We start from the raw sequence: 11,622 nt of genomic DNA, 5'->3' as shown, positions 1-11,622 counted from the left end.
AACGGATTTTTTGGAGTGTCTGGAAAACAGGAATAGCAAAAGATGTCATCTGATGGCAGCTTTCCCCAACTGGATGCGATGAGTTTGTAGGAAAATGCCCAACGCGACGCCTTAGCATTGCATCCTTGGGATGGAGCTGCAAGGCTGCAGCCATTGGGAGACATAGCGAGGAAGGGGAAAAAGGGCACGAGGAGGCACCCCAAAACTGCCCCCCCAAAACCACAGAGCCTCCTCGTGCCCTAGCACCAAGCAGAGCAAACCCCCATCCATCTTTCTGTCTCATTTCTTGGCCCGTTCTGACCGACGGGGCAGCTGGGATCAGCTCGTTTTTAAACAGCATTGGAACTCTTTAAGCAAAAATATATATACATATTAAAAAAATACGTAAATACAAAAAAAAAAAAAAAAAAAAAAAAGAAAAAAAAAAGTAAACACGTCTTCCAAGTCTCCACGGTGTGTAGGGAACATGGCCTTGAACTGACACGTTGGGAAGCCCCGCAGCCGCGGCTTGTGACTATGAAGTGTAAATCTGGGTTTTCTCATTTGTTTTCCGTTCCGTTTTCCGTTCTGAAGATCAGCTCTTGATCTCCCTGACAGATTTCAGCCAAGAGTTTGTAACTGTACGATATTTACTGTAAGATGTAGAACATTCGATAACTATTAAAATGTTTCCAGAAAAAAAAAAAAAAAAAAAGGAAGAGGGTCGGTGGGTTGTTTTGGTTTTGGTTTTGGTTTTGTCTTTTTTTGAGTTGCGAAGCGATGGGGTTCCACCTCCAAATCTGCCCCCAGGTGGTTGGTGGGGCTGGAAGGACCCCAACCCTTGGGTTGTCCCATATCCCAACATGGCCATCTGCCCCCAGGTGGTTGGTGGGGCTGGAAGGACCCCAACCCTTGGGTTGTCCCATGTCCCAACATGGCCATCTGTCCCCAGGTGGTTGGCAGGCCTTAAGGGACCCCAACCCATAGGTTATCCCATGTCCCAACATGACCATCTGCCCACAGGTGGTTGGTGGGCCTTGAGGGACTTCAAAGCATGGGTTGTTCCATGTCACAGCATGGCCACCTGCCCCCAGATGATTGGTGGGGCTGGAAGGACCCCAACCTTTGGGTTGTTCCATATCCCAACGTGGCCTCAGGTGGTTGGTGGGCGCCATGAGGAACCCCAACCCATGGGTTATCCCATGTCCCAACATGGCCATCTGCCCCCAGGTGGTTGGCAGGCCTTAAGGGACCCCAACACGTAGGTTATCCCATATCCCAACGTGGCCAACTGCTACCAGGTGGTTGGTGGGCCTTGAGGGACTTCAAAGCATGGGTTGTTCCATGTCACAGCATGGCCACCTGCCCCCACTGGAAGGACCCCAACCTTTGGGTTGTTCCATATCCCAACGTGGCCAACTGCCCTCAGGTGGTTGGTGGGTGCCATGAGGAACCCCAACCCATGGGTTGTTCCATGTCCCAGCATGGCCAACTGCCCTCAGGTGGTTGGTGGGTGCCATGAGGAACCCCAACCCATGGGTTGTTCCATGTCCCAGCATGGCCATCTGCCTCCAGGTGGTTGGCAGGACTTAAGGGACCCCAACACGTAGGTTATCCCATATCCCAACGTGGCCAATTGCCACCAGGTGGTTAATGACCCTTGAGGGACCCCAACCCATAGGTTATCCCATGTCCCAACATGGCCATCTGCCCCCAGGTGGTTGGTGGGCCTTGAGGGACTTCAAAGCATGGGTTGTTCCATGTCACAGCATGGCCACCTGCCCCCACTGGAAGGACCCCAACCCTTGGGTTGTTCCATATCCCAACATGGCCATCTGCCCCCAGGTGGTTGGTGGGCGCCATGAGGAACCCCAACCCATAGATTATCCCATGTCCCAACATGGCCATCTGCCCCCAGGTGGTTGGCAGGCCTTAAGGGACCCCAACACGTGGGTTGTCCCATATCCCAACGTGGCCAACTGCCCCCAGGTGGTTAAATGAGCCTTGAGGGACCCCAACCCATAGGTTATCCAATGTCCCCACATGGCCAACTGCCCCCAGGTAGTTAGTGAGCCTTGAGGGACCCCAAGCCACGAGTTGACCCATGTCCCAGTAGGTCCAGCATGGTCCTGTAGCCTTGACATAGGGTTAGGGACATGCCTACGGGAAGAATGATGGGGGAGCTCCATGGTGATGCTCCCCAAGCATTTAATCTCCATCCCTGCAGCCCAGCAGATGAAGAAGGTGTCCATCAAGCACTGCCTTTGTCCCCAGCCTCAGCACTATGAGGCACAGAGCTGGGTGCTGCTGTCTGTGGGGTCAGCAGAGCCATGGGCACGATGTGGGATCAGCTCCCACGTGGTCCCACATCTCCTTCTGAGGCCACCACTGCTGTCCTGCTGCTGCTTTGCTCAGCCCCACAGGATCCTTTGGGTGCCACTGTCCCCACAAGGCCACCTCTGGGTCAAGTGACATCTGTAAAGGACAAGGGACCATCTGCATCTCCAGCTGAGGATAGATTGTGGCCTATGGACCACGGGGGCACTTGAGGTGGCAGTGCCACAGCCTGGGCCATCAGTGGTTGCTGTCACCATGCCATGGAGGAGGACATCCCATATACCTCATGCAGCAGCTGCTCTAGAAACCCCACAATGATGCTGTGGCCCCTTTTTGGGGGCGGTCAGGGTGTCCCCAAATGGACAGAGCCCCCTCCCATGCCCAGGTGTCCCCACTGGGGGTGGAGGAAGAAAGAGGGGAGAGAATAAAAGCACCAAACCCCCATCTTCTTTGCCCAAAACAGAGCTCGTTTATTAACGACCACCTCTCCAGCAGCAGAGCCAGGAGGCTTCAAATAATAATAATTAAAAAAATTAAGAAAATACAACAGAAACAGCGTCAAAGGGCTGGGAAAATCCAGGAGGGGTAATAAATACGGGGAAGGGGCAATGGAGCGCCAGGGGAGGGGTGGGTGGGTGAGGGAGCTGGTGCCAAGCTGCTGCCAGCAGTGATGCTGGGGACAGGGAGGGGTCACCGCTCCCCGTCTCCCATGCGTTAGTGACTTCATTTCCAGAAATTAACCCCAAATGATTAAAAAAAAAAAAATAAAACCATTAAGAATCCATCGCCTGACCGCCATGAAGGGCCCAACGGGCAGAGCCCTGGTCATCCTGGTGCCACCGTAGTGGGGACATCGATCAGGGGGACAGCCCTTCCTTGTCCCAGGGACATTTCGGCTGCCATCGCCCCACGTGGTGCCCGGGGGTCGCGTGGTGCAGTGTCTGAGCCCCTCACCCTACATCAGGGCCGGCCTTGAGGGGGGATCTGGTGGTGTCACATGGCAAGAGTGCTGTCCCCAAACCGGGCCGCGGAGGGGCTGCCCTGGGAGCAAAAGGGGATGTGATCATAGGGACGTGACGTCCATCTCCCTGCGTTTGGCCCCCATTGCTTCTGCCATCCCATAAACACCCCTTTTTGGTCACTCACATCTGATTCTTTATTTTATTTTATTTTTTTCCAATAAATATTGAAGTTCTCACTGTGCTGGAGAGCCCCAGAGCAGCTGGAAGAGGCCCGGAGACGAAGGGCTGTCCCCACACCCTCAATTGCAGAGCATTCACCGTCAGTGCCCTCATTAGGCTTCAGAGTTAACACCTCCCAATCCCAACACAGCATCGCACTGATTTCTCCAGGAAAGATCCCAAAAAGTTGGCCATTCCCGGGCCCCCACTGACCACCATGACCCCAACCCCAGGGTTGTCCCCAACCCACATCCTGTCCCCCAATCCCTCACCTCAGGGCGGCTGTCAGTGCTTTTCAGCCACGATGGCCTCGTGCTGGTGGGGAGAGGATCACTTCCAACACCTGGCTTCTGCTCAGGGATCCGGGACACCCGAAATCTGCGTGGGGGCACTCTGTGAGCCCACCCCACCTTGGGATATGGGGTGGACAAATGGGATTCCCCCTCCCCCCCAGCTCCACGTGCTCACCTTCCAATGGAGAGAATGGTGATCTCACCGGTGGGTCTGGTGGCTTTGGTGGCTGTGGGGGATGGCAGCACTTGGGGCCACTTCCTCTGGCTGCATCGGGTGCAGGGGGGGTCTGAAGGGGGAGCCGGGCCGTGCACTGTGTGCAGGTGCTGCTGGTGGCAGCAGGAGGGGGGAAACTGAGGCAGGAGGTGCAGCCTATGGGGGACAAGGGGTGACATGAGCCGTGTGGGGGTTCAGTGGGGCTGGAGGGACTCAGAGGGGTTTGGGGGGGGAAGTCTCTCACTTGTAGGCAGGTTTGCAACCCGCTGGTGCTGGCTGCATGCTCTGATGTTCCTTCAGCAGCTCCTCCAGCGCTGCAGCATTTTCTGGAGGTGGGGGCACAGAGAGAGTCACCAGGAGCCACCTGGGGTGGCAGAACCTTCCCTGGCCATTGGGGGGCCCCTTCCCCCTTCCCGGGGGGCTCCCGACCTTTCTTCTCTGTGATGAGGCGCACCAGGACCCCGATGGTGTCCTCATTGGCATCCTCAATCTGGTAGATGGAGCTGGGACCTGGGGACAGATGGAGAAGGCATGAAGAGAAGCGGCCACGGGGATGGGCTTGATGTTCTATGGCCATAGGGACAACGTGGGAGCAAGCAGATGCCATGGGGATGAGCAGGATGCTCCAACCCTAGGGACAAGATAAGAGCAACCAGACAACCATGGGGCTGGGCCCATGTTCTCCATGGGTTCCCATGCTCACCATGGCCACAGGACACCATGGTGACCAGATGACATGGGGATGCTCCAACCATTGGGACAAGATGTGAGCGACCAGACGCCATGGGGATGGGCTCGAGCAGATCAAGTTGGCTTCAGGGTGGCGAAGCTGGGTCACGCCTCACACCAACCTCAAACCAACGTCATCACTGGGCCACATTCTGATCCCTTTATGGTCCCAAACCACTTGGGTTCAACGGCAACCAGAGGCAACCCCAGAATACTGGGTGCATGGGAGTGGGGCTCACCGCTGGTGTTGTGCTCGTGTTCCTTGTGTGCAGTGCAGTGGTAGCCCTTCTTCTTCAGCAGGTTGCACACCAGGATGCCCAGCAGCCCCATGGCACAGAACACGGGGACGATGGCCAACACGGCTGACTGCGCCGCCGCCGCCTCCTCCGGTTGAAGCTCCCATGTCCCATTGGTCCCCGATGGTCCCCGAGGTGTCACCACGCTCCTGGCTCGCCGTTGGCCTGCAGTCAGGGTTGGATTTGGGAAAATTCCCCCCATTGATGCCATGAGCACTAATTCTGCTTCAAATCCATCCCTGGGTTATTTTGGCACTTGAATCTTCCTCAGCTGGATTTGGCAGAGTTCTCCCGTTGATGCCATGGGCATTGCTCCTATCCCACCCCAAATCCATCACTGGGTTATTTTGGCACCGAATCTTCCTCCTGTGATGGACTTGGCAGATTTTCCCCACTGGTGCCATGAGCATTGATCCTATGCTCACTCCATCATTTCAGTATTTCGGCACCACGTTCCCTCAGGCTGGATTTGGGGGATTTACCCCATTGGTGCCATCACAGCTCCTACCCCCACATCCATCACCATGCCATTTTGGCATCATATTCTCCTCCCAGGATGGATTTGGCAATGTTCCCCCATTGGTGCCCCAGTCCCACGCTCACTCCTTTACCGCGTTATTTCAGTACCACATTTCCCCCATGCTGGATTTTGGGGTTCCACCATGGGTGCCACGAGCACAACTCCTACCCCAAATCCATCACCGCATTATTTTGGCAGTGAATCTTCCTCAGCTGGATTTGGCAGAGTTCTCCCATTGGCGCCATAAACATTGAACCTCTTCCACCCCAAATCCATCACCCCCACGCTCCAAAGCCCACAGCTGACCGTGCCACCCCTCACCCACCTGTGCACCCTGGGGTGCCGTGGGGCGCAGCAGAGCAGGGCAGGCACCGGCCCTGGGGCTCCCTATGGCCATCAGGGCTGTAAAACCTGTGGGATACACAGGTGAGATGAGCACAGGGGTATCCATGCAAACCCCCCCACCTCCCCAGTGCACGGCACCCCACGCTCACCCGTGCAAGCAGGCGCACGGTGCGTCCCCTGCAGAGGAAGAGCCAGGGGGACAGGGGCGGCAGCTCTGCGCTGTGCTGCACGTCTACAGGGAGGGAAAGAGGGTGGTGAAGGGGTGCAGGCTGCATGGCACGGGGTGGGGGCATCACCCACGGGCAACACTCACCCCAATGGGTTCCTCTCCGGGTGGGCATCGCAGCAGCTCGCAGGCTGTGGTCCCCATGCAGGGGCTGCTCAGCACCTGGGGGAGAAGAGGGGTGTTCAGCAGGGTGCAGCAGGGGAGAATGCATTGCAAAGGACAGGATGAAAGGTATTGTGAGGGACAGGGCAGGTGCAATCCCGTTGCGTGCATCGTGGTGGGCGCAATGCTGTCACAAGCAACGGGATGGAAGCAAAGCTTGCTGCGTGTGCTGCTGGGAATGGGATGGAAGCAAGGCTTTATGGTGGGTGCAGTCCCACCACAAGCAGTGCAAGGCTGCAAAAGCACTGCATGCGTCATGGTGTGGGTGCAGATGCACAATGCAACGGGATGGATGCAGTGGGATGGATGCTCCACGGTGGGTGCAAACTCACAAGCAATGGGGTGGGTGCAAACTCATTGCACACACCGTGGTGGGTGCAAATAGGTCCCAGGCAACAGGAGGGATGCAAAACCACTGCATGCTCAACGGCAGGTACAAATGCACCACAAGCAATGGGACAACTGAAACGGGGTGGATGTAAACTCATTGCATGCACTCCGGTAGCTGCAGACTGATCATGAGCAATGGGATGGGTGCAAACCCCCACCGCGTGCAGCACGGTGAGTGCAAGCCTGTGGCAAGGAATGGGGGGGCTGCAAAGCCCTTCCGTGCACTGCAGCTGATGCAAACCTGTCAGCAGCAAGAGGATGGCTGCAAGACCACCGCATGCACTGCAGCAGATGCACACCACCCCAGTTCTGCAGCAGCCCAGCAGATGCACAGCCATTGCAAACAACATTGGAACCGGGGCCATGTGGGGTGGAGGACAGTGGCAATCCCAGGATGGGAAAACCCCATGGGACACCCCCCAGAGTAAAATGGGACATTTGGGGGGCATTTGGGGTTTTAGAGTTGGAAGAACCAAGATGAGACGTGCAGAGGGATGGGATGAGGCTGTACTCACCCCCAGGACAGCGAGGAGCCACCAGCACATCCCCAAGCTCTGCAGCCACTGGGGCCACCTGTGGGGACACGGCACAAGGAAACGGTGTCACTCCTCCCTGATTCCTGCTCAGGGGACAGCAAGGGCATTTGGGTCCGGGGCCCAAAAAGCCCACACAGGGGGACTTGGGAGGTTATCCACTAGCACAGCCTTTGCAAGGGAGCAGTCAGCTGGAAAATAACCCTGTGAGAGGGGAGGAATTGGGTTATTTCACAGCTGGAGTGCTCTCCCCTGGCCCCATTTGCTGCAGCGCAGCCAAGCAGCACAGTTGGGTTTGGGATTACTTCCCAAGCCTTGAGGTTTTCCTTCTAAAAGGAGCAAAGCACCTCCACAACTAGAAAAAAAACAATACTAAGCACCATTATAATAGAAATATTATATTATATTATATTATATAATAGAAAATAGAAACAAAACAACCTCGTGACCAAAAAGCCCCAATATTTTGCATCCTTACCCCAATATGTGGCACCCATGTGCTAGAAAAAAACCCAACGCCTTCAGGACCAAAACCTCCAATATTTTGCATCTTAACCCCAACATTTGCCATCCTTACAATAGACCAAAACACCCTTGCAACCAAAAAAACCCCAATATCTTACAGGAGCCCCTTTGGGAGCAGTGGAATCACAGCCCACAGCGACTCAGCGCCCAAAGGAAACCCAATTTTAGCTCAGTAGGAATCCAGCACTCACACCTCCCATTTTAGGGCCGCTCACGCAATCCCACTCCCTTCCTGCAGAGGATTTGCTAAATCTGATGGCAGCTGAACACCAATTTCTCTCCCAGTGCCATCGGCTCCAGTGTCCCCAGCGCCATCGGTGCAGCTCAGCGCAGTCCCTCCCGTCTCCTTGCGTTTAATTGAAGGCAAATCATTAAAAGCTGATTGGAAGTTCCCCCAGGAATGGGGTGAAATCCTTGGCGAGGGCCCCCGTGTGGGCTCAGAAATTCATCAGGGTTGGCAAAATAAAACAGAACAGGGTGGAAAACCCCAACATCTAAATCAGCATTGCTGGGCTATCGTTGGGATGGCATGTGCACGCATAGGGGCAAAACCCCCAAACCTCTGAGTTCTTCTACCTCCAGTGCTGCAAAGGAGAGAATTATCTGGGGGCTCAAATCTCCCTCCATATCCCAGAATGCTTGGTTTTGCTTTGGGCAATGCTGTTGTTATATCAGGCAACGCTCATCCAATGCTCTCAGGACCCCATCACTACGCCCAAAATCCTATTAAAGGCCTTTGAGTGCAGCTCTGCCCTTCTCTACACGTCCCAAAATCTGCTGGGACCGGAGGCACCGAAGCTCTGCGGGGGAAGGAACAGATGCTGCAAACCTTCAGCACGGATATTTCCTGCTCCAGAGCAAAATGATCGGCATCCTCCCCTGCACAGCACTGCCCAGCCCCGGAGCGTCACTGCAAAGAGAAATAAATGCATACACACACAATTAAAAATGCATTTCTAAGCAAGCAAAAAAATAATAATAATAATTAGTCACCTCAACCCAAAGAGCCTTTCAGCCAACCTCGACCCAGTGAGCAGATTCTGCCAACACCGACCCGACCCATGGATCCCCTCTGCTGACACCAGTGATGGATCCTTTCCACCAACCTCGACCCCATGAGAGGATCCTTGGGGCCAATCAAATGATGTATCCTCTCTGCTGACAGTGACCCAATGATGGATCCTTCCTGCCAACCCAATGATGGATCCTTCCTGCCAACCCCGACCCAACAAGCGGCCCTTTCCACCAACCCCAACTCGACAACGGGCTCCCTTTGATGATGCCAACCCAAGTGGGTCCTCCCTGAGATGCCAACAAGGGATCCTTTCCACCAAGCCCAACACAACAAGAGGGCCCGTCCCATCGACCCAACGCTGGGTCCTCTCCACCAGTGCCAACCCGATGAGCAGATCCAGTTCTTCTACCCAATGATGGATCCTTTCTGCCACCCTGATCCAACAAGCGGCCCTTTCCACCAACTCCAACCCAATGATGGCTTCTCTTTGGTGATGCCAATTCAGCAAGCAGGTTCTTCTCTCTGATGATGTCAACCCAACCAGCTGGTCCTCTACAACAATGCCAACAGGGGATCCTTTCCACCAACCCTGACACAACAAGAGGGCCCGTCCCATCGACCCAACGCTGGGTCCTCTCCACCAGTGCCAACCCGATGAGCAGATCCAGTTCTTCTACCCAATGATGGATCCTCTCTGCCAACCTCAACTCAACAAGCAGCCGTTCCGCCAACCCCGACACAACGATGGCTTCTCTTTGACAACGCCAACCCAACGAGTGGGTTCTCCCTGATGGTGTCAACCCAAAAAGCGGGTCCTCTCTGACAACACCAATGATGGATCCTTTCCACCAACCCCAACACAATGAGAGGGTCCATTCCATCGACCCAACGCTGTGTCCTCTCCACCAATGCCAGCCCAATGTGCAGATCCTTTTCACCAACCCAACGATGGTTCTCTCTGATGATGCTGACCCAGTGACGGGTCCTTCAACTGAATAAACCCAAAGACCAAAGCCTTTTTGGGGTGGGTGACCCCCCGTAGCAACCCACTGCTAAAATGAACCAACAGCTTCACCACCCTGCAGGCACAACTCGTGTGCTGTGTGTGCTTGGGGACGGGTGGAAAAATAATTAAAGTCGATTCTGTCATGAAGTGGGAAATCCCTGAACGCCCCTGGGTGTAGTGGGGCATCCCCATAAAGCTGCCCCACGTGACGCTGCTGATAAGGAGCCATTATGTGCTGGAGTGGTTTATAAATTGAATGAATGAGCAATTAGCACGCAGCATCACTCATCTGGGATGCAGCTGCTGCGCGATGGGGGTGGCTACAGGCTGGTGTCAGGATGCGAGGGCACCAAGCTGTGTCCCAGTTCCTCCCAGTCACCATGGGGGCAGAAAGGAGGCTCGAGAGCAGCTCAAAGCTCGGAGACGGCAGCACACAGTCCCAGACTGACCTCAAACCTCAAATACCACAGACAGCCACAATTTGGGAAGGGAGAGGAAAAGCCAGGGACAGGAGCAGGCAGCAGCACGTGGTGCTGCAATGCAGATCCCCGTGCTGAGCACCCTCCAGTGACCCCTCACTGGTGCCACGTGTCCCAGCACCGGCAACAGCCTCGTGTGGGGCTGTTAAATCCCCCCTGGGGAGAGGTGTTTGGGGCTGTGTGGTGATGCCTATGGGATGGGGAGCGCTCACCCTGAGGTATTTGGGGTGCTATGAGGGGATTTGTGCACCCGCAGGGGATGGGATGGAGGGGATGAGGGGCACAACGGTGGGTGGGATAGGGGCAGGTCTGAGCATCAGCACTTATGAGTGATTGCCCCCTTCTCCCCTCAGCCCTGCCTGCTGGGATCTGGGGAGCATCCAGCTGGCCCCGTGCTTCTCATGCCATTGTTCCAAAGCCAACAGACACAAAGAAGCTTGCAGAGTTCTGGCACTGGGGATATATTTGGAGGAGCTCTGAAAACTCCGGGAGCAGGACTGGCCCCAAAGGACCTCAGCCCCACTTCACAGAACCACAGGGGTTGGAAGGGACCTCCAGAGATCATCGAGTCCAACCCCCCTGTCAAAGCAGGTTCCCTGCACCAGGCTTCGTATGGGGATGATGGGATGCCCCAAGTAGAAACCAATTATCCAGCCTCACAATTGGCTGCTTGGTGGGGGACAACCCAACTTTTGCAAGCCCCAGGATAGGATTTTTTTGTACCCCAAAATGAAACAAGCCCTTAAGGGTCCCCTCCCTTAACCCAGCCCACAAGCTAAGCGTGCCCACAGGGATTCAAGGCAGGGTTTCCCCTCCACATACAGCTTAGGGTTTCAGCTGATTGCTCCCAGAGATAACAGAGAACAAGGAGCGACTGTATGGGGACACTTTGGGAACAGCAGCTTGGCCACCTGGGCAGCACAAGGGGGGATTGTCCAGCTGAAACCCAACGCCGTCACAACTCTGCCACCAAAACCCAACACTAGGTTTGTGGGAACGAATAACAACCCTTCACTGACTTTCAGAACAGAGCCAAGCGATCCCAGAGGCACCGTAGTGCCAATCCCCAATTTGGGAAGCCACCCCCGCTCACAGCATCCCAGCAGTAGAAGGAACAGGGCTGAAAACGCTGCCATTTTCCACCGTCAGATTAAAGCAAGAGGGGAAAAAAAAACAAACAAACAAAAAACAACCAAACCCCAGCTCCTATTTTTCCAGATGGCCACCGTGGAGTTTTCCATAACCTACTTTCTCCACTCCTCTTCTGCCCTATATCCTCACCGCGGCTGCAGCCGGGGAGCCGCTTGGGGGGGGGGGGGGGGGGCATCTCCAGCTGCTGCCTCACACAGCAACACTTTGGGGACAAAGCTGAAGCAACAAATCCCCCCCCCC

General features: G+C 55.2%; 1 protein-coding gene across 1 annotated transcript; it reads right to left on the bottom strand.

The window, feature by feature from the left end:
- Positions 1 to 2,616: 2,616 nt before the first annotated feature.
- Positions 2,617 to 7,217, bottom strand: RELT (RELT TNF receptor; the record flags this gene model as incomplete). Its single annotated transcript, XM_079545503.1, is given in 11 exon segments — positions 2,617 to 2,757; positions 2,759 to 2,824; positions 3,770 to 3,875; positions 3,966 to 4,160; positions 4,249 to 4,330; positions 4,434 to 4,514; positions 4,973 to 5,251; positions 5,875 to 5,960; positions 6,044 to 6,126; positions 6,208 to 6,282; positions 7,188 to 7,217. Coding segments are annotated over 11 exon segments (1,224 nt in total).
- Positions 7,218 to 11,622: the final 4,405 nt, after the last annotated feature.

Source organism: Tetrao urogallus, assembly GCF_951394365.1.
Source record: "Tetrao urogallus genome assembly, chromosome: 1".
NCBI classification, from domain to species: Eukaryota; Metazoa; Chordata; class Aves; order Galliformes; family Phasianidae; genus Tetrao; species Tetrao urogallus.
This window is presented reverse-complemented; position numbering and strand designations above follow the sequence as displayed.